At 39.2% G+C, this 22595-nt stretch overlaps 1 protein-coding gene across 1 annotated transcript in view; it reads left to right on the forward strand.

Moving 5' to 3' along the window:
* LOC137015603 (mucin-2-like) overlaps positions 1–14926 on the forward strand; it is a 37355-nt gene extending 22429 nt beyond the window's left edge. The window contains exons 30-46 of the mRNA XM_067380651.1: positions 102–841; positions 911–1056; positions 1304–1478; positions 2036–2283; positions 2382–2565; positions 2682–2892; positions 2978–3153; positions 3315–3384; positions 3622–3722; positions 3840–3871; positions 5361–5538; positions 5630–5734; positions 10525–10565; positions 10667–10789; positions 10873–10971; positions 14468–14729; positions 14822–14926. Coding sequence (XP_067236752.1) covers positions 102–841; positions 911–1056; positions 1304–1478; positions 2036–2283; positions 2382–2565; positions 2682–2892; positions 2978–3153; positions 3315–3384; positions 3622–3722; positions 3840–3871; positions 5361–5538; positions 5630–5734; positions 10525–10565; positions 10667–10789; positions 10873–10971; positions 14468–14644 — 2806 coding nt within the window. The 3' untranslated portion in view covers positions 14645–14729; positions 14822–14926. The remainder of the gene's footprint in view (positions 1–101; positions 842–910; positions 1057–1303; positions 1479–2035; positions 2284–2381; positions 2566–2681; positions 2893–2977; positions 3154–3314; positions 3385–3621; positions 3723–3839; positions 3872–5360; positions 5539–5629; positions 5735–10524; positions 10566–10666; positions 10790–10872; positions 10972–14467; positions 14730–14821) is intronic.
* Positions 14927–22595: the final 7669 nt, after the last annotated feature.

Below are 22595 nucleotides of genomic sequence, written 5' to 3' on the forward strand. Positions count from 1 at the left end.
AAAAAATAACTCCTAAAACTGGAACAACAACAAAATCAGTGCCTAAACCACAAATATCTGTAACAACAACTCCCGCCACCTACCACTACACCGACAACTAGCACAACGTCTACCACGACAACACCAGTAGCTCCCCCGCCACCTACCACTACACCGACTACTAGCTCAACGTCTACCACGACAACACCAGTGCCTCCCCTGCCACCTACCACTACACCGACAACTAGCACAACGTCTACCACGACAACACCAGTACCTCCCCCGCCACCTACCACTACACCGACTACACCGACAACTAGCACAACGTCTACCACGACAACACCAGTGCCTCCACCGCCACCTACCACTACACCGACAACTAGCACAACATCTACCACGACAACACCAGTGCCTCCCCCACCACCTACCACTACACCGACTACTAGCACAACGGTTACCATGACAACACCAGTGCCTACCACTACACCGACAACTAGCACAACGTCTACCATGACAACACCAGTGCCTCCCCCACCACCTACCACTACACCGACAACTAGCACAACGTCTACCACGACAACACCAGTACCTCCCCCACCACCTACCACTACACCGACAACTAGCACAACGTCTACCACGACAACACCAGTGCCTCCCCCGCCACCTACCACTACACCGACTACTAGCACAACGGTTACCATGACAACACCAGTGCCTACCACTACACCAACAACTAGCACAACGTCTACTACGACAACACCAGTGCCTCCCACACCACCTACCACTACACCGAAAACTAGCACAACGTCTACCACGACAACACCAGTGCCTCCCCCGCCACCTACCACTACACCGACAACTAGCACAACGTCTACTACTACAACAACAACTGAAAAAATAACTCCTTAAACTGGAACAACAACAAAATCAGTGCCTAAACCACAAATATCTGTAACAACAACTACCACACCAACAACTACTCCTACACCAACTACTTCTCCTACACCAACTACTACTCCTACACCAACTACTCCTACACCAACTCCACCCTACGACTGTCCTGAATGGGACAAAAATGTAAAATTTAATATACTTTATTTTAGTTTCTGTTTAAAAATATGTATATAAATAAAGTATATAAATAAAGTATATATATATATATATATATATATATATATATATATATATATATATATATATATATATATATATATATATAATATGTCATTTAAATATTCCAAGAAAACAAAGGTAGACTACATAGAAAACAGACTCTATGCATTATCAGTCTTTCTAATTCTAGCACATTTTTCATTATCACCAGACCAACGAGACCTGCATCTTGTGTAACTGTACCAAGGCGAGGTGCATTAAAGACAACTTCATTGAAATTATCCCATTTGAATGTCCTCCACTGCAGAACATCACCTGTGAAAATGGCAAGAAACCTGTGCTTGTTTATGATGAGCACTACTGCTGCCAATATTACACATGTGACTGTGAGTAAATTGGTCTTCACAATCTATGATTCTGTAATCATTTAAATTATTAGCAATGATCAAGCCCAATGTGATTGATTTAAACTGTTATGCTTCCATGGTATCCTTGAAAATTGTGTTTTTTCCCCCTAGGACATCTAGGAAAAGTTTAAGTTGAAAACAGTTCAAACATGCATTTTAGTCTGGGACTAGGTTTGAGCCTTGTTTGTGAAACCAGTATTAGGGCGATGCTTTTAAAAGAGAACTTTTTAAAATAATATTTTAAGTGTAAACAATGCAGTTGTGTAATTTACTTGGTTCACATTAAGTTTATTTGCTTTGACGCGGTACAATAACATAAATTGTAATAAATTGGCACACTTTCACAGGTTAAATGATAAAGTGGTTGTAATGACATTATTACTTCTTAAAATATCAAGTGATATTTTCAACAGTTAATACACACAGTATTAACCAAATTCAAGTAGCTTGTTCAGTTCAAATAATTGAATGTTTTTGTTTGTTTGTTTTAGATATTTTTGTAAAATAATAATAATAATACATTTTATTTTTTGTAGGCTTTTGTGAAGGCTGGGGTGACTCGCATTACATCACATTTGATGGACTCTTCTACAGTTATCAAGGAAACTGCACTTACATATTAATGGAAGAAATAAGGCCTCAGTACCATTTAAAGATCTACATTGACAATGTCTACTGTGACCCTATTGAGCATGTATCCTGTCCCAGACCCATTATTGTGTCTTTCAACAAACAAGTCATAACACTTAAGAATAACAATTTCATCGGAGGTGCAGACCTAGAGGTGAGACTTTCTAGCTTTGGAATGATTCATGTGTGCTTTGTCTGCATTACAGTGTAAGTATCCTAAGTGTTTTTTGTCATTGTCTCCTGTCCTAACAGGTTATTAAGGATGATGTTAAGTTAAATCTGCCATATGCTTTCAATGGTGTGAGGGTTATAAGCTCAGGCCTAGACTTGTTCCTGAGTATTCCACAGCTGGGTGTTGATATAACATTTGGAGCCACTGGCTTTAGCATCAACCTGCCATTCCAGCATTTTAGAAACAACACACAAGGTCACTGTGGTAAGTCAGCCACCCCCCATTTTTGTATGGATAGTGACATCACAATGTGGATGATATATGACGGATTTGTATTTGTGCATTATCCATTTGAATTGTTCCTAATAATTCTCACTAAGGAACATGCAACAACAACCAGGCTGATGACTGCATGCTTCCTGGAGGGATCTTGGTGGACGACGGTGCAGTGATGGCGGATTACTGGCCAGCCAGTGGTGTGAACGGTGAAATGTGCACTCCACCAACTGCATTACCTACCATTGGTGGTGATATCAAACCTACAACTGAGCCATGCCAGGCCCATCCTGAGTGCAACCTCCTCAGCAGCGAGTGAGTTGATTTTTTTTTTTTTTTACTATAAAATTTGAATACACTAGGCTTTAAAAGTGATATTTGCTACTTCTATCTTCCTCAGGCTGTTCGAAGCATGCCATTCCCATGTGTCCCCTGGAAACTTCTTTTTAGGATGTCAATATGATAGTTGTCATATGAGCAACCCTGCCGTGGTGTGTACCAGTCTGCAGAGCTACGCAAGGGCTTGTTCTCAATTAGGGATCTGCATACACTGGAGGAACTACACTAACCTTTGCAGTAAGTTATATAACCATTTTATTAATTTTATATCATAATGTTTCTTTATTGAAACTTTCTGTTGTACATTTCCAGGTTTAAATTTCTTTTTCTTTCTGATCTCTGGACCCCATATTATTGGAAGCTATTTAAGTGTAGCATTTGTGTTTATTTTTCCACAGATATTGAATGCCCAGCAGATAAAGTTTTCAATCCTTGTGGTCCAGCTGAGCCACCAAGCTGTGATGATATGTATGCCCATTTATCCACATTTTTAAATTTAGATAATTGTGGAATGTTTAGTTCTGGTTCAGTATTGTAAATTAGGTGATGGGATAATGGCAGATATGTACTTCAAAATAATCTGCTATATTATGCAGTTTAAGAGTTAATAAAGCCTGTTATGTGGATTTGTTCCTGTTCATTGGAATAAATCTCAGGTGATATGTGTGTAATAAAAAAAAAGTTTAAATACTCTTCTAATTGCAGACCTGAACTTAAAAACATAACAGTGCCCACAGAGGGCTGCTTCTGTCCAGAGGGCACGTTGCTCTTCAACAAGGAGTCAGGAGTCTGTGTGAACAAATGTGGTAAGAAGTGTGTGCGTGCTTTAAGCATTCATATTGAGTGTGCCTTTCTGCATTATCCTGCAAGTCTTAGCCCCTTTTTGTATCTTTCTGGTTTTATTTTTCCTGTTTTGTTTTAAGGATGCCTGGACTCCTCTGGGACACCACACGAGGTACGGCAGTATTTAAAACTGTTAAAGGGTTAGTTCGCCCAAAAATGAAATTTCTGTCATTAATTACTCTCTCTCATGTTGTCTCAAACCTTTAAGACCTTTGTCTGTCTTTGGAACACAAATTAAGATATTTTTGATGAAATCCACGGGTACCTCAAAAGGTGCAATGACGTTGCTGCCTATGTGTGGATCAGATACCCTTGGATTTCTTAAAAAATAACTTGATTTGTGTTCCAAAGACAAACAAAGCAATATACTACTGTCAAGCTTTTTATGTGAATTGTGCTATATGTAATTGCTGCTTACTGTATGTATAGTGTAGCAAATTAGCTCAAAATAAATATGAATAATGAATCATAACTTGTTATAATTAATTATTAATATTTGGATAAGTTAATATAATTAACTTAATGTAATAAAATTAATATTACAACCAATTAACCTGTTGTCCAATGAACACACAGCGTTAATTGTTTATTAATTCTAAGAAATGTTCATTTCCAGGTTATGGGAAATATCATTTTTTATTGTACAGTACTACTAAGAGCCTGTAAGTCAGGATCGACATGAATAGGGACTCCGGTATATGAGCGCAAAACACGAACAACTTTACGCGTGACATGAACAAGACTTTATTAACTAGACTAAACACTTAACTACTCTAACATTCACACACATACATGCATACAGTTTACCAAGAGAGAGAGAGAGAGCTAAAGCAGAGTACAGGAAGCAAGAAGTTACAGCATTGTTGGACCTTCAGCAGATCAACAACCTTTAGCAAACCATCAGTTTAGTAACAGGCCCTTCTTTAAAAGGGGTAAGGATACTCAATGTATCCGATAATGAGACTAAGTTTGATACTTGCATGTCTCTCCAAGTTGAATTAAAACTGTCCTGATGCAATTTGTGGAGGCTTCCGTTGAGTCTTTGCTGATATTGTCTTGATGAAAGAACCAGTTGGATTCAGAGGATCTTTGGTGAATGGAAGTTTCTAGGCCGAAGCCTGGCACAAGCTTGGGGTTTCACAGAAGCTTCTAGCTTCTTACAGCATCATCTTAACATCAGCATTTGTCAGTAAAAGAGAAGAAGAAGAGCAGGAAGAGAAGAGAAGAGGGTTTGATCTTGTGATCAGTGAATATAAGGGGTGAAAATGTCACACCCTCTTGAGGTGTCTGAGCCAATAAGGAGTTTTCCCTAGAGAATACATAGGATTAAGAGAGTTGTCCTTCTCAGGAAGAAGGAGTCACTAGTCACTAACATTCTTTCTGATCATAAAAGTACCCTGTATCTGTAACAGGACACCTAGTTCTGCTTGTGTGTTAGCTACATTTGGGATGCTGGTTGCAGTTTTAGGGGAATGGGTTCACAGAATTTTGATAGTGAGAGTGAGTTTATGGGTAATTCATTAAATACAACGAATAATTGTGTGGCTGATTGATCCAGACGCTACAATAGTTTCTATAGTTTCTTTTGTTTGTTTTGGCAGTTCGATGAGGTTTTCGAGTACAACTGTGAAGAGTGTATCTGTGATAAGGCCAGGAAATCAGTGATCTGTAAGCCCAAGAAGTGTTCTGATGTGACTCCTGAGAGCTGCACTGAGCCCGGCTTCGTGCTCATCAATGTCACCAATCCTTCAGACCCATGCTGCAGCAAACAAGTTTGCAGTAAGACAAGCTTATTTACAGTATTTTTAAAGGGGGTTTGCTTTAGGTTTGCATCACCTAAGTCTCCTCTACTCTGTTTTGTTTGATGTAGATTGTGATGTCAACATGTGCCCACCTTTGGATAAAAAGTGTGCTGTCGGATATGAGCCAGTCCTGCAAGTGCCTAACGGAAAATGCTGTCCAGAAATCAAATGCGGTATCACTATTGTTCACACTTCATTTTGTGTCATTTGTATGCCTGTTTTCGTTTCATATACTGTCTGTATTGTAGTATATTGAGTTAAATACATAAACCCAGGAATAAGCACTGTTGGCCACTCGGGGTTAGACATTTGGTTGGCCAGTGAATTGTCCAAAGAGACACCTGTGTTAACAAAGTTCGTGATTCAGTGATTGCACAGTAAAAATCTAAAAGAAGAACTGCCCATCGTTGTCCTGACTTTTATTTGTGTTATTCGAACAAACACAACAGTTGGCGACGAGGATTTTACGGATCGTTTGGAAGCGTTTTCTCCTAGTTTTTTTTTACGGATGGGCGTTTTTTTTCCCGGGGGGAAAAGCGAAAAAGAGAGAGGAACCCAGACTCACGAAGACTGAGGGGTAGATTCAGCGCGAAATAGTAAGTGAAAGCAGAAAGATGGCAGGATATATTGGAAAGATTGATGCATTTGACAATGCTACGGACGATTGGACTTTGTACTGTGAACGAATCGAGCAGTATTTCAAAGCTAATGACATTGATAATGACAAGAGGGTGTCAGTGTTGTTGAGTGCGATAGGAGGGAAAGCTTATGCACTACTAAGAAGCCTCACTGCTCCCACAAAGCCTGCCGATCTTAGTTTTGACAACATTGTGAAAGTAATGCAAGAGCATCTAGCGCCAAAACCGCTGCTCATTGCAGAACGATTCAGATTTCATAAACGGAATCAGAACGACGGAGAGTCAATCGCGGTTTATGTCGCCGAATTAAAGAAGTTGTCAGAACACTGTCAGTTTGGGGATGGACTGAATGACGCGCTGAGAGATCGTCTAGTCTGTGGCATTTCACAAGAGAGTATACAGAAGAGATTGCTCTCTGAGGCAGATCTAACATTCAAACGTGCCGTTGAAATTGCTGTCGCCATGGAAACGGCTGCCAGAGACGCAGTCGAGCTGCGATCAGGAGTAAAAGTGTCTGTAAATAAGCTGGCCACTGCAGGTAAACCTAAGACAGTGCAGAAAGTTGAACTGTGTTACCGTTGTGATCGGGGTAGACACAAAGCAAATCAGTGCAGGTTCAAAACTGAAATATGCAGAAAGTGCAATAAAATGGGTCACATACAAAGAGCATGTCGATCTGATGTACAATACAGTGATAAGGAGAGACGGTACAAGACTCCGAAAAAGAAAAGTAGGAATGTGCATGTTGTCGCTGAAAACTCAGATGAAGAAAGTGATAAAGGGTTGGCGAATTTAGAAATCTACAGCCTGAAAAGTGACTTGAAACAAGCAATCTGGCTTACACCTCAATTGAATGGACAGCCAGTTAGAATGGAATTGGACACAGGTTCCGCCGTTTCAGTGATGTCACAGTGCGAGTTTGAAAAACATTTCAAGATGGCTAAGTTAAAGCCATCGCCTGTCAAACTGAAAACATATACTGGTGAGCCCATAATTCCCCTAGGAGTGATGCCTGTGACTGTAAAGTACAATAATCAACAGAGAGAGTTGGATCTGTACATAGTACGAACAGAAGGACCAGCACTTTGGGGACGTGACTGGTTGAGAAAGTTGCAGTTGGACTGGAAATCCATAAAAAGTCTGCAAATCACAGTCCCTGCGTCACCTAGCACGCAAGAGAAACTGGAAAAAGTGCTGGATGGGGCTTCAGCAGTGTTTCAATTGGGAATAGGAACTCTGAAAAATATCAAGGGGAATATAACCTTGGATGAGAACGCTGTTCCAAAGTTTTACAAAGCACCTGTTCCCTATGCTATTCGCCAGAAATTGGAAACTGAACTGGATCGGTTGGAAGCTGTACTTTCAAAAGTTGACTGGAGTCCCTGGGCCACTCCTGTTGTTCCTGTCGCGAAGAAAGACGGAACTGTAAGATTGTGCGGGGATTTTAAAGTCTCTGTCAACCCTGTATTGCAGGCAGAACAATATCCATTACCGAGAATAGAGGATATTTTTGCTACACTCTCAGGAGGTCAGCTTTTTAGCAAAATAGACTTGGCGGAAGCATATTTACAAATGGAAATGGAGGAGGACTCAAAAGTGTTCTTGACTATTAATACTCACAAGGGCTTGTACCGCGATAAAAGGCTTGTTTTCGGTGTCGCCTCAGCACCGGCCTTATGGCAAAAGGCTATGGATCAGGTACTTCAGGGTTGCCCTGGTACCCAATGCTACCTCGATGACATCATTGTCACAGGTGATAGTGACAGTAGTCACTTGGAGAACTTAGCACGAGTCTTGAAGAGATTGGAAGAGTATGGACTGCGTGCAAGACGTGATAAGTGTGAGTTTTTCAAGGAAACAATCACATATTGTGGGCACAAAATCGATGCAAATGGTCTGCACAAGTGTCATGACAAGCTAAAAGCTGTTGCAGAAGCTCCACAACCGAAAGATGTCTCGCAATTAAGGTCATTTCTTGGATTTATCAATTACTACAACAGATTTTTGCCAAATCTAGCCAGTTTTCCATCCTTTAAATGCCTTGTTGCAAGCAGGAAAAAAATGGATGTGGTCAAAGCAATGCATGCAAGCATTTCAGGAAGCAAAGAAACTGGTGATGTCAGATACAGTTCTGACTCATTTTGACCCTCACAAACCATTAAGGTTAGCCTGTGATGCCTCACCATACGGAATCAGAGCGGTGTTGTCACATGTGATGGCTGATGGAACGGAGCGCCCCATAGCTTTTGCGTCACGCTCCCTTACTGCTGCAGAGAAGAACTACGCACAGATCGACAGGGAAGCTTTGAGCCTGGTATGGGGTGTGAAACGATTCAATCAGTATCTGTATGGAAACAAGTTTACCTTGGTTACAGACCATCAGCCGCTGGTTTCCATCTTCAGTCCTCAGAAAGGAGTTCCATTGACAGCAGCAGCACGGATGCAAAGGTGGGCATTGTTTCTGGGAGGACATAGATACCAGATTGAATTCAAAAGAACGCACAAACATGCTAACGCTGACGGGCTATCACGCCTACCATTGGATGGGTGTGATTCAAAGACAGAAAATGTAAGCACACCTTTGGATGTTTTTACAATTGCTCAGCTTGAGAGTTCTCCTGTTACAGACGAAATGATTCGGAGAGAAACCAGGAGAGATCCTGCATTGTCCCAGGTATATTCAGCTATACTGTCTGGCTGGAATGCAGAGCAGAAGCTTCGATTCACACAGTTCTATCAGCGCCGTGATGAACTCACTCTAGATGGTGGTTGCATCATGTGGGGTTTAAGGGTTGTTGTACCACCTAAGTTGCGAACTCGAGTCTTGGAGGAGCTCCACGTTGGACATCTTGGAGTGGTAAAGATGAAGTCACTTGCAAGAAGTTTTGTATGGTGGCCCGGTATAGATCAGCAGATCGAGCAGCTCGCCATGCACTGCTCAGGATGTCAATATGTGCAAAAGATGCCAAGACCTGCCCTGCTACATCCTTGGGAATGGCCTGCATTACCGTGGCAAAGGATCCATGTTGATTTTGCGGGTCCTTTCATGGGCACTACATTTCTGGTTGTTGTTGATGCATGTTCAAAGTGGCCAGAAGTGTTCAGCATGACCTCCACAACTGCCGCCCAAACTGTGATGGTTCTGAGAGAACTTTTCGCAAGGACTGGTGTACCAGAACAGCTGGTGAGTGACAATGGTCCTCAGTTTATATCTGAGGAGTTCCAGATCTTCCTAAGGAACAATGGTATCAAGCATGTGACCTCAGCGCCCTACCACCCAGCTACTAATGGCTTAGCTGAGAGATTTGTGCAAAGCTTGAAGAATTCACTGCGAGCCATGACACATGAGAAGCTCACACTAAGCCAGAAGCTTCACAATTTCTTGTTTGCATATCGAAATGCAACTCATGTCACCACAAATCGAACACCTGCCATGTTGTTCCTTGGTAGACCCTTACGTTCAAGGCTAGACTTGCTGAAACCCAATTTGAGGAGAACCGTACATGACAGACAGATAAAACAATCACAAGGGGGAGGAGAAAGAAGAGAGTTAGAAGTTGGTGAGAGTGTGCTAGCTAGGAACTACAGAGGAGATCACAAATGGACACCTGCAAAGGTCAAGGAACGAACAGGACCACTCTCATATACAGTTGAGATTGCACCAGATACCATCTGGAGACGGCACATTGATCAGTTGAGAAGATCAAATGTTTCTCTGGATAGTGGTTCTGTCAGTGTTCCATTCAGCTCTACTGATAATGTTACTAGTGAAAGTGATGCAACAACACCTCAAGATGGCACTGTATCTTCCAGTGAAGCACCACAAACACCAATTCCGACCTGTGAAGAGAAACGTTACCCTACCCGTATACGGAAGCCACCAACCCGTCTTGATTTATAGAAGAGACAGAGTGGAAAAAGAAAAAGAAAAAAAGGGAAAAAACTTTGAATGGGACATTATAGTCATAAGTAGCATAAGTTTATTTCTTTTGTATGTGGAATGTTCTGTTACAGGTGAAAATGTTTTTTTTTAGATTTTCTTATCTAAGGGGGGAGGAAGTGTAGTATATTGAGTTAAATACATAAACCCAGGAATAAGCACTGTTGGCCACTCGGGGTTAGACATTTGGTTGGCCAGTGAATTGTCCAAAGAGACACCTGTGTTAACAAAGTTCGTGATTCAGTGATTGCACAGTAAAAATCTAAAAGAAGAACTGCCCATCGTTGTCCTGACTTTTATTTGTGTTATTCGAACAAACACAACATGTATCACCTTAAATATCATTCTATATAATTTTGTGTTCTTTTGTTGTTTGCCTCCTTAGAGCCAAAGAAAGTGTGTGTCCACAAAAACATTGAGTATGAGGTAAAACTAAAATGAAAAAATGAAATACATATTTTTTTTAATTAAATAATGATTAATGAAAGTTGTACACGCTCAATTTTCTCTCCCCTCACTTCCTTCAGCCTGGTACCGACATTCCCATCGTTGACTGTCAGGAATGTAACTGTACATGGGACATGGATCCTAAAACGCAGCTGTTCAAGATCAACTGTGGACATGTGCAGTGCAATGAGGAATGTGATCCTGTAAGTTGTTTGAAGCTTTTGATTGGCTTGTCTCAGGAATGAGTACAATTTTGTTGACTTCATTTGATGTTGGTTTTCCTCAGGGTTATGAATATGTTGATACAAACTTAACTGAATGCTGTGGAAAGTGTGTGCAAACTCACTGCTTTGTCAACATCAATGGCTTCAATCAAATACTGCCGGTAAGTTCAAATGTCAAAAGCTCATTCGCCTTGAGATGTGAGTGAAAAGGACAAAAGGCCTAAATAAACATTCAAGTTAAATGGAAATTAAAGGAATAATTATTAGAATTTAAAACTATTATAAATGTAAAAAAAAATATGTAACATTTATGTAAAACCTTTTTCTTTTTTTTCTTCGGACAGAAAATGAAACTGTTAATGCTGCTTTTTTTCCATACATCAGAAGTTAATTGTCATCATCAGTGTTAAAAAAAACTCAAAGCTGGACAAAAAGCATTATAAAATTAAAGCTGCAAGCAGCGATGAAAGGGCCCTCGCACCCGGACTCACTGCCTCCTGTTGGCCTTAGGAAAACAGTGAACAGTGGGCAACATGCATGTAAGCGAATGAATAAAGGAGATTTATGGCAAAGTCATTTCGAAATGCCTCACTTCCTGCAGCCAACAGGTGGCGCTTTGACCGTAACTGAATATTGCCATGTTGATGTCTTCAGGCCAGGACTATCCAAACATGTGAAGTTTGGAGCAGATCGGACAGTGTATGCCTGAGTTACAGCAACTTCCTGTTTCTTTCGTGGCGTTAAAGGGTTAGTTCACCCCAAAAAATGAAAATTATGTCATTAATGACTCGCCCTCATGTCGTTCCAAACCCGTAAGACCTCCATTCATCTTTGAAACACACTTTAAGATATTTTAGATTTAGTCCAAGAGCTTTCTGTCCCTCCATCTCTTCCGGGTCTGTTGTCAATCCGCTGACGTAAGACGCTGTTGACGTAAGACGTTGCTGACGTGTTATCTGGTGCGCCCGAGCTTCGTTTACAGCAGTGTTTCTCAAAGTGTGGGGAATAGAGACATGACAAGTGGGGCGCGACAAACAAGAGGAAATTTGGTCATTTTTGTGCCCATCTCTATTAAAATTTTAAACGGTCTCACATATGGGATACATTTAGAATTTGTAAAGTACACACGTCTATGGAAGCAGCAATAATAATCAATTCAAATATAATTTGCCGACATATTTTATTCATATCAGATACACAATGTGTAAGTAACTATAAAGTGTACTATTTTCTCCCAGATCACCAGCCACTTACATGAATTTCGGGAGAAATTGATGAATTAATGTGCTGTAACTGATAATAATAATAATAATAATATATATATATATATATATATATATATATATATATATATATATATATATATATATATATATATATATATATATATAAAACCTACAGGTTTTCTTTTCTTACTGGCTAAATGTTTTGTAGGCCTACCCAATATTTAATTAGATATGAATACATTTCTCTCTGGTTTTGTTTGGCAGCTGTAGTACCTTTATTATTAGAAGAGCAGAAATTAAAATCATAAAATAAAAAATTCAAATAAATATGCACAGACTAAATTTTAATTGGTAAGATGAATCTAAACTCAGTAATTGACCCAAAGTATATTGATTTACCCCATTACATTAGTCCATTACAGTTACGATCATAAAAATACACTTACTTGTAGGTTTAAAAGTGTACATAAGGCACATTTAATGTCCAACATCAAATATTTTAGCGAAATGTATATTTCAGAATTATTGCACTTCTATTGCGTTCTGTCTGTTTAGCGCGCATGTGCGCGACAGCGCTCATTCACTGTGAAGTTTAGCCGCAAAATGGAAATATTTGCATTACTTTCTAACATTTACAGATGGAGAATAAATTTGTGAAAAGTAAGTTATGCACTGAGGAAAACACCATGTCTCAAATGCATAAAATAGCACAAAATGTATGCCGTTTCCTAAGGTGGATCGATTTGATCCATTATCGACCTCTAGGGCTGCTTAAGAAAAGCGTGCACGCAAAATTATCTTGACTAGGTGAACCTGGATCGAATTAGCAGGACTGCGTGAACTTCAATTACCTTTTATGAAACCGTTTTAGCCCAAACTCATTTGTTCGGTTAATTCAAGTCAGGTTTTGGAGTTTAATCCTCGCTTTTCTTAGCATCTTTTATGAAACAGCCCTCAGGACTCTAATAAAACATGTGAAGTTTGGGGCAGAGCAGTCATTGTTTGTCAACTGTGCACAGCGGGCAATAGGCATTTAAACGGTTAAACATCAAAGGACTATGTCAAATTCACTGCACTACAAGGTAGCGCTATAGAGCCCCTCCTCCCTGCCCATTTCTAAAGCTTTGCCCATGTCTACTGGATAACAATCCTGATGTGTGTGTGGAGTTTCAAACAATTTGAAGCATGCTAAGAGTTTCAAAAGCATCCAAAATGAATATTAATGTTTGATGTGTTGCCAAGGCAACATTGTTTGAGCTAATGAATGTAAATTAGAAAATTGCCCAGCTTGATGAGAATAATATGTGTACCGAGTTTGGTGACTGTAGGAAAAACTAACCCCCCCACTTTTGTCAAAAGGTGGCGCTACTGAGCCCCTCCACCACGCCCATTTCTATGGCTTTGTCCATGTCTACTGGATGACAATATTGATGTGTGTGTCGAGTTTTATGCAATTTGAAGCATGTTAAGAGCCTCAAAAACACTCAAGAATATTATTAAAGTTTGACATGTTGCCATGGAAACAATATTTAAAATATAAAAAATACTGTCACATGTCTACATCTGCTGTGTATTGGCATTACACTGATGAGGTTTGAAGCAAATCAGGTAAACATAACATGCATTTTGAAAGTAACACACTTCTTGCTGCCAGTTGGTGGCGCTATAACTCCTACAACTAAAACACAGCTGAAGTTTCATAAAAGTCAATCAATGTATGCAGACATTATAACACATTTCCTGTTTCCCTTTTCTCGCCATAAATTCATTGCCTCGCCACAGCCAAACCGTTTGAGATATCAAAAATCTGCTGGCAATTTTTAATCATCAGTGTCTTGACTTCATGCTGACCGAGTTTGGTGGTGATCAGAATAATCGTCTAGGAGTAGTATATCAAATTCCAGAGCATGCGTTTTTCAAACAACCCTTAATAGCTGACTTCCTGTTGGGGTGGTGTTTAACTTAGAGCATGAAAGTTGTTCGGCCCGATGAGGTCTATATGTGTACCGAGTTTCATACTAATACATGCAAACGTGTTTGATATATGGACCAAGTTTTCGGACACCATTCAAGGAGGCGCTGTCGAGCCCCCCTGCCATGCCCGGGTCCCATCCTTTGTGGCCTCCTAATGGCCGCAGATTCCAATGTGTGTGCCGAATTTTAAGAGATTTTGAGCACGTTAAGACTCCCAAAAATCCCCGGGTGACGAAAAAAAATAATTCTCCTTAAAAAAACAAAAGGGGCCTTTGCCATTACATTGGCCTGGGCCCTAATAAACGGAGCAATTCCAATAGGGTCCTCACACCATCGGTGCTCGGGCCCTAATTAGTTGTGCACTATAATGCAAGTTTTATATCGCCATTCCGTAAAAATCTAAATCTATAATTTTTGCAATGTCCTTTAACAGAGTTTGACCTCTTTTTGTTCGTAGGAAGGAGCCACTTTCCCCATTCCAGACCAGGGCTGTGACAAAGTCACATGCACTAAAGTTAATGGACAGTTCATTGCAGACAAACACACAGTCCAGTGTCTTCCTTTCAACATTTCCAACTGCCAGCCTGACAGTATTTCAAATATCACACAAACACACATTTACATGTTCTACTGATTAAATCACATTGATGCCATTCTGCTTTTGTGATTCTCTCTCCAGGGCACCGTTCAGGTGACAGCTGATGGCTGCTGCTATGTTTGTGAGTATTTTTAAAAGAAAACAATGCATATTTTTGTTGATTTGAGTTGACTATTAATGTGCCCATATGTGTTCAATTGCCTGTGTTTTTAGGTGTGGACCAAATCAAGGGATGTCAATTACAGACCGTTAACGATTACATAAAACACAATGACTGTCAATCAGAGAGGAAAATGGACCTGACATTTTGTGGTGGAGATTGTACCAGTTTTAGCAAGTGAGTACATGCAGACTCTGTTACGAAACCTACATAGGCAGTATACTACTTGAAACACCCTTATAAGAGACCAATTTCAAATGCTTTACATGTGTTTTCTCGCATACACAGGTACACAGAACCTGGGTTGTCATCATGTACCTGTTGCCAGGCCAAACGCTCAAGTAATCGCACAGTGGATCTTGGTTGCGTAAATGGAGATATAATAACCCACACATACATCCATGTTGAAGAGTGCTCCTGTAGCAGAACTAACTGTCATGAAATGGGAGCGAGCCTAACACTCACTGAAAACGACGAAAGAAAACGCAGCTTCGGACTTCCGTGAGCAGCAGCAGTGAATCACTGACCCGAACTCTCTGAAAAACTACTCTCATGTATCTTTGATCAGAAATTAATTTAAATTGCACATGCTTTGTTTAATATTTCTTTATCTATAGAGCTTTTAATTTTCCTTTGCTAAATGTGAACTCTTTTGCTTGCTTGAAATAAAAAAATTAAAATTCATTCAAATTAAAAAGGCATCTAAAAAATAATTTCATGCGTACTGAGTCTTGCACTGAGAATATTTATGTATTCCTATTAATTGCTGGACAGATACTGTACATTTACATTTACAGCATTTAATGTTCATTTCATGATGTAGCATAACTGTACAGTGCACAAGTCACAATGAAATGCAGTTAGCATCTAATCAGAAGTGTAAATACCAATATGTTTATAAATGTGTGTATACAGTATATACAGTTGCAAGAAAAAGTGCAGCAAAAAAGCCAGTGTACATTTCACTCAATTTGAGTCAAATTTAACACTCCTTAAATGTATATATGACTCCCTCCATTTGGGAGTTAAAATAACACTTTTAAAAGTGTGAAATATGTACATTACTCCCAGAGTACATTTTAACACTGTAGGAGTTTATTTGTAAATCCAACAGAAGTGTCACAACTCTTACATGAGTGTTAAAATGTACTCTGGGAGTAATGTACATATTTCACACTTTTAAAAGTGTTATTTTAACTCCCAAATGGAGGGAGTCATTTTTTTAAGTAATACTTTTTTTGTATTATTAATGTGTGTGATACAAGTAACAATGATGAAATTAACTTGTAAAACTTTTTTTATTCATGAAACTTTTTTTATTCAAAAAAAATAATTTCATAAAATCTTTTATAACTTCATAAACTTTGCCATTCTGACAAATCAGAAACAAGTGCATATAAAACAGTATAAAACTGTAAAATATCCAATATAAAAACAATGACTTATGGCAAATTATGTATGTAAATCATAAACTTGGTTACCTGACAAACATTCTTAAAATTTGCTATTCTGACAAATCAGAAACAAGTGCATATAAAACTGTATAAAACTGTAAAATATCCAATATAAAAACAATGACTTGACAAATTATGTATGTAACTCATAAACTTGGTTACCTGACAAACATTCTTAAAGGATTAGTCCACTTTTAAATACACTTGTCCTAATAAATTTACTCACCCCCATGTCATCCAAGATGTTCATGTCTTTCTTTCGTCAGTCAAAAAGAAATTAAGGTTTTTGAGGAAAACATTCCAGGATTATTCTCCTTACAGTGGATTTCAATGGCTACCAACAGATTGAAGGTCAAAATTACTTTCAGTGCAGCTTCAAGGGCTTTAAATGATACCAGATGAGAAATAAGGGTCTTATCTAGCGAATCGATCAGTCATTTTCGATTTATAAACAAAATATCACCTTGAACGTACTTTCCGCTTCCGCATTCTTCATAACGCTTACGCTGAATGTCCTACGTCTTCCCTATTCTACTTACGGAACGAACGCGGCGCCAGTTTCGTTTTTTTCCGTAACTTGAATAGGGAAGGCGTAGGACATTCAGCGTAAGCATTATGAAGAATGTGGAAGCGGAAAGTACGTTCAAGGCGATATTTTGTTTAAAAAGCATAAACAGTTGTATTTTTTTCTAAAATGACCGATCGATTCGCTAGATAAGACCCTTATTCCTCATGTGGTATCGTTTAAAGCCCTTGAAGCTGCACTGAAACTGTAATTTTGAACTTCAAACTGGTGGTAGCCATTGAAATCCACTGTAAGGAGAAAAATCCTGGAATGTTTTCCTCAAAAACCTTAATTTCTTTTCGACTGAAGAGAGAAAGACATGAACATCTTGGATGAAATGGGGGTGAGTAAATTTAATCAGGAAAAGTGTATTTAAAAGTGGACTAATCCTTTAAACTTTCTTTCATACACTAAGCTTGAACATACCGAAAAGCAATAAGCAGTCAAGTATCGGTTCAACTGACCGAATAATTATAGCTTTTGTGCTCCACAACAAAGTTCAAGATGATTACAGATCTTCATGCACAAAACAATGCACTGGAACAATGTACAAATATAGCTGCAAGCAGCAATTCGGGGCCAAGCCCCAGAAGGGGCAGTAGCGCAATACGGAGCAGGAAGAGCAAAAACAGCAGAAATTGAATGTACATGCTAAACAGCTCGTTCAGAAGGACAGGTGGAAATGAAATGAATATTAATAGAAGTTCAGAGAATGAACACGGAATGAACTAAAAACACTTGTATCTCATTCAAGAGGAATAAAGATTAGTACAATGCTTATTTGGATAAAAAAGGTATCAAAATGACTCATTACACACAATTGTATAAAGGCACCCCACACGGGATTCGAACCCACAACCTCCAGGTCCAATGTCCATTTCTCAACTCATTGCGCCACTGTGCAGGTGAATGTTGGCACGCCTGCCGAAGTTCATTAGTTCATGTGAAAATGAACTCAAAATGAAGAATTTTTATAAAACTGCACTGAATGTTATATTTAATAACTACTTTAGATCATTCTGCAGCTCATCATGCTGTAGCGCAATACAGAGCAGGAAGAGGAAAAACAGCAGAAAATGAACAAACATGAAACAGCTGGTTCAGAATTACGGGCGAAAATGAACTCAGAACTTATGTACATAAGCTTAGATGAAAATGAACACAGCATGAAACAAAAAGCATTTATTTCTAATCCAAGAGGCAGTAAAGGAATCAAAACACACTATTTCATAAAACCGCTCCACCTGGGATTCGAACCCACTATCTTGGGGTGCAGAGCTCATCAGGTAACTGGCTTTACACATTGAGCTACTTGAAGATGCACATTCAACAATCTGTGGAAGAGAACTTTTAGTGTAAGAAAGAATTTACAAAAAAGCATTACTTAGCATGCTAACCATATTAGCATGCTAAGCTAACTTAATGCTAATGAAGCTCATGGTTAACTTGATAGCTGAAGAGCCACATTAAAGAGAATGACAACTGGTTAGCATGCTAAGCAATTAGCATGCTAAGCTAACTAGCATAAGACAACAAACACAAGCAAGGTCACATTCAGAGATGAATATCTTGGGAATGGTAGCGAATATCAAAAATCCATTCAGTCATTTCTGTGCGGCTCGGTCCAAAGATCACCTGAGCTGATTTTGGACAAAATTGGACAAAAATTGTAGGAGGAGTAGTGAAAAAATGGAATACTGTACTTTTCAAAATGGCCACTACTGTACTGGGTGGAGTCTTAATGTAAGATATTGAATGTGATCAGTATGAAGAGAGGAATCAGTTGTATTGACATTCATTTTTCTGGAACAAAGGGTTCAAAAGTTATAACCTTTACAAAAGTGAATATTTGAACTGGTGGTGGCGCTATAGACTTAGTCCTAGATACTCCAAAGTTGGTCAAATTACTTTTAATTACTATCACTACAAGCATGCCAAATTTGATAATTTTCCTTCTTATGGTTCATTGATTACCATACAGGGGGAAGAAGAATAACTACGAATTTGGACATAAAGGAATTGCATGTGATAGCTTCAGATTAGACCAGTTTTAGGCAGAATGCCTAGAACAGACACAAGTTCTGCATCTTTTCCTGCCACAGTACCTCATGCGGTCTGGGCATGTGTCACACTGAGTTTCGAACCCACGATGCAGAGCATTCGGGATCCGTGACATAACACATTGAGCTAATCAGCCATGCAAGTTCATCAGTATGCTAAGCAGAGGTTTCAGTGTGAGAAAGAGTTCACAAAAAAAAAAGCTTCATAGCATGTTAACCATATTAGTATGCAAAGTTATTTAATGCCAACTAAGTTTTGGTTAACCTGTTGACTGAAGACCACATTAGAAAGAATAGCAATAGTTTAGCATGCTAAGCAATTACTGTGCTAAGCTAACTAGTATAAGACAACAAACACAAGCAAGGTCACATTCAGAGATGAATATCTTGGGAATGGTAGCGAATATCAAAAATCCGTTCAGTCATTTCTGTGCGGCTCGGTCCAAAGATCATCTGAGCTGATTTTGGACAAAATTGACCAAAATTTGTGGGAGGAGTAGCGAAAAAACTGTTTTTGATTTAATTCAATATGGCAGACAGGTACATTTAAGGAAAATGACAAATGACACATTGTCGGAATCGGCATAAGCCAGGGAATAAAATTACATAAAGCAGACAAATTTTGGATAATGTTTTCAAAAGTTATAAGCAATTTTGCAAAAATCATTATATCTGTGGAACACTAGGTGGCGCTGTGCTGAAACTTCTCATGTACCTTCAGGACACTTTGATGGTCATATGTACCAAATTTTGTGATGATATGTCAAATTGTTTAAAAGTTATTGCAATTTATGACAAAATTCAAAATGGCGGACACGTGGTTCATCCGATGTTGACGAATTCGATATCCTCGGATTCGGCATGGCACAGGGAATCCATAGACACCAAGATCTTGATTATCTAATAAAGTGTTCAAAAGTTATTGGCCAAAATAGCCATTTTTCAGATCTCATGACCTGTAGGTGGCGCTGTTCCCAAATTTGGCATGGAACCTCAGATCATGGTCTTGATCAAGTGTACCAATTTTAGTTTTGATTGCTCAAAGTTTGGCCGAGATACAGCCTCTATAGCAATTTTGGGTCAACCTTGTTAACTTCGTGACATCATAACTTTTGAACAAAGATGAATAAAAAAATCTGTTCAGTCATTTCTGTGCGGCTCAGACCAAAGATCACTTGATCAAAGTTTGGACAAAATTGGACAAATTTTGAAGGAGGAGTAGCGAAAAAACGGAATACTGTACTTTTCAAAATGGCCACTACTGTACTGGGTGGAGACTTAATGTAAGATATTGAATGTGATCAGTATGAAGAGAGGAATCAGTTGTATTGACATTCATTTTTCTGGAACAATGGGTTCAAAAGTTATAACCTTTACAAAAGTGAATATTTGAACTGGTGGTGGCGCTATAGACTTAGTCCTAGATACTCCAAAGTTGGTCAAATTACTTTTAATTACTATCACTACAAGCATGCCAAATTTGATAATTTTCCTTCTTATGGTTCATTGATTACCATACAGGGGGAAGAAGAATAACTACGAATTTGGACATAAAGGAATTGCATGTGATAGCTTCAGATTAGACCAGTTTTAGGCAGAATGCCTAGAACAGACACAAGTTCTGCATCTTTTCCTGCCACAGTACCTCATGCGGTCTGGGCATGTGTCACACTGAGTTTCGAACCCACGATGCAGAGCATTCGGGATCCGTGGCGTAACACATTGAGCTAACCAGCCATGCAAGTTCATCAGTATGCTAAGCAGAGGTTTCAGTGTGAGAAAGAGTTCACAAAAAAAAAGCTTCATAGCATGTTAACCATATTAGTATGCAAAGTTATTTAATGCCAACTAAGTTTTGGTTAACCTGTTGACTGAAGACCACATTAGAAAGAATAGCAATAGTTTAGCATGCTAAGCAATTACTGTGCTAAGCTAACTAGCATAAGACAACAAACACAAGCAAGGTCACATTCAGAGATGAATATCTCGGAAATGGTAGTGAATATCAAAAATCTGTTCAGTCATTTCTGTGCGGCTCGGTCCAAAGATCATCTGAGCTGATTTTGGACAAAATTGACCAAAATTTGTAGGAGGAGTAGCGAAAAAACTGTTTTTCATTTACTTCAATATGGCAGACAGGTACATTTAAGGAAAATGGCAAATGATACATTGTCGGAATTGGCATAAGCCAGGGAATAAAATGACATGAAGCATACACATTTTGGAAAGTGTTTTCAAAAGTTATAAGCGTTTTTGAAATAATCATTACATCTGTGGAACAGTAGGTGGCGCTGTGCTGAAACTTCTCAGGTACCTTCACGACCTTCTAAAGGTCATACATACCAATTTTTGTGAAGATATGTCAAATTGTTTAAAAGATATCGCAATTTATGACAAAATTCAAAATGGCGGACACGTGATACATCCAATATTGACGGTATCGTCGGATTCGGCATGATCCAAGGAATCCATAGACACCAAGATCTTGATTTTCTGACAAACTGTTCAAAAGTTATTGGCCAAAATAGCCATTTTTCATATCTCATGACCTGTAGGTGGCGCTGTTCCCAAGTTTGGCATAGACCCTCAGACCATGGTTCTGATGAAGCGTACCAATTTTTGTTTCGATTGCTCAAAGTTTGGCCGAGATACAGCCTCTATACTAATTTCGGGTCGACCTCGTTAACTTCGTGACATCATAACCTTTGAACAAAGATGAATAAAAAAAATCTGTTCAGTCATTTCTGTGCGGCTCAGTCCAAAGATAATCTGATCAAAGATTGGACAAAATTGGACAAATTTTGAAGGAGGAGAAGCGAAAAAAACGGCCGCTACTGTAATGGGTGGAGACTTAATGTAAGAAGTTGAATAGCATCAGCATGAAGAGACGAATCAGATGAACTAAATTTAATTTTTCTATGACAAACAGTTCAAATGTTAAAACCGTTAGAATGTTGAAATTTTGAACTGGTGGTGGCGCTATAGAGTTGGTTCTAGAGACTCCAAATTTGGTCCAATCACTATTCATGAGCATCTCTACAACTGTGCCAAATTTCATCATTTTCTCATGTTCCGTTGATAGGGCTGCCATAGACTCCCATTCGGGAGGAAGAATAATAATTATAAAAGGGAAAACGTACAATTACAATAGGGGCTACAGCCCCTTCGGGGCTTGGCCCCTAAATATGGTTCCTCAAAACCATATGATACCTGTAAGTCAAATTGTCTGTAAAAAGGAAGGTCCTCGGGCTTCCGGTTTGGGCGATGTTGTGGTAGGTCGCAAGCTGGGAGAGCTCTGTTGAAATCCTTTCTAAATTCGACTATTACACGCATTATTATTACAGTTAACTTGAGCAAGCCTGTGTGAATGCATATTAATCATGGGGAAACCGACCAAAAAGCAAAACCAACCCGCAGAGGGCTCATCTGATGATAATCACGCTGCCGGTTCGCAGGCTAATCAAAATGAACCGCATGCTGCTAATAACACGCCGCTAACCCTGGCTGACATGGAAAAACTCCTCAACTCAATGGAGGACCGCATTATATCCAAATTGTCTGTTCAACTTTCTGCTGACCGAGCAACGATTGATAGGCATGACCAGACCATCCAACAGATGGAAACGTCACTTAACGACATGGAATCCAGACTGCTGACCCTGGAAGCGACCTGCGCGACTCTGTCCAAAGATAACGAGGCCCTCAAACTTAAGACAGACGATCTTGAAAATAGATCGAGGCGCAATAA

This window comes from Chanodichthys erythropterus, chromosome 24 (assembly GCF_024489055.1).
Source record: "Chanodichthys erythropterus isolate Z2021 chromosome 24, ASM2448905v1, whole genome shotgun sequence".
NCBI classification, from domain to species: Eukaryota; Metazoa; Chordata; class Actinopteri; order Cypriniformes; family Xenocyprididae; genus Chanodichthys; species Chanodichthys erythropterus.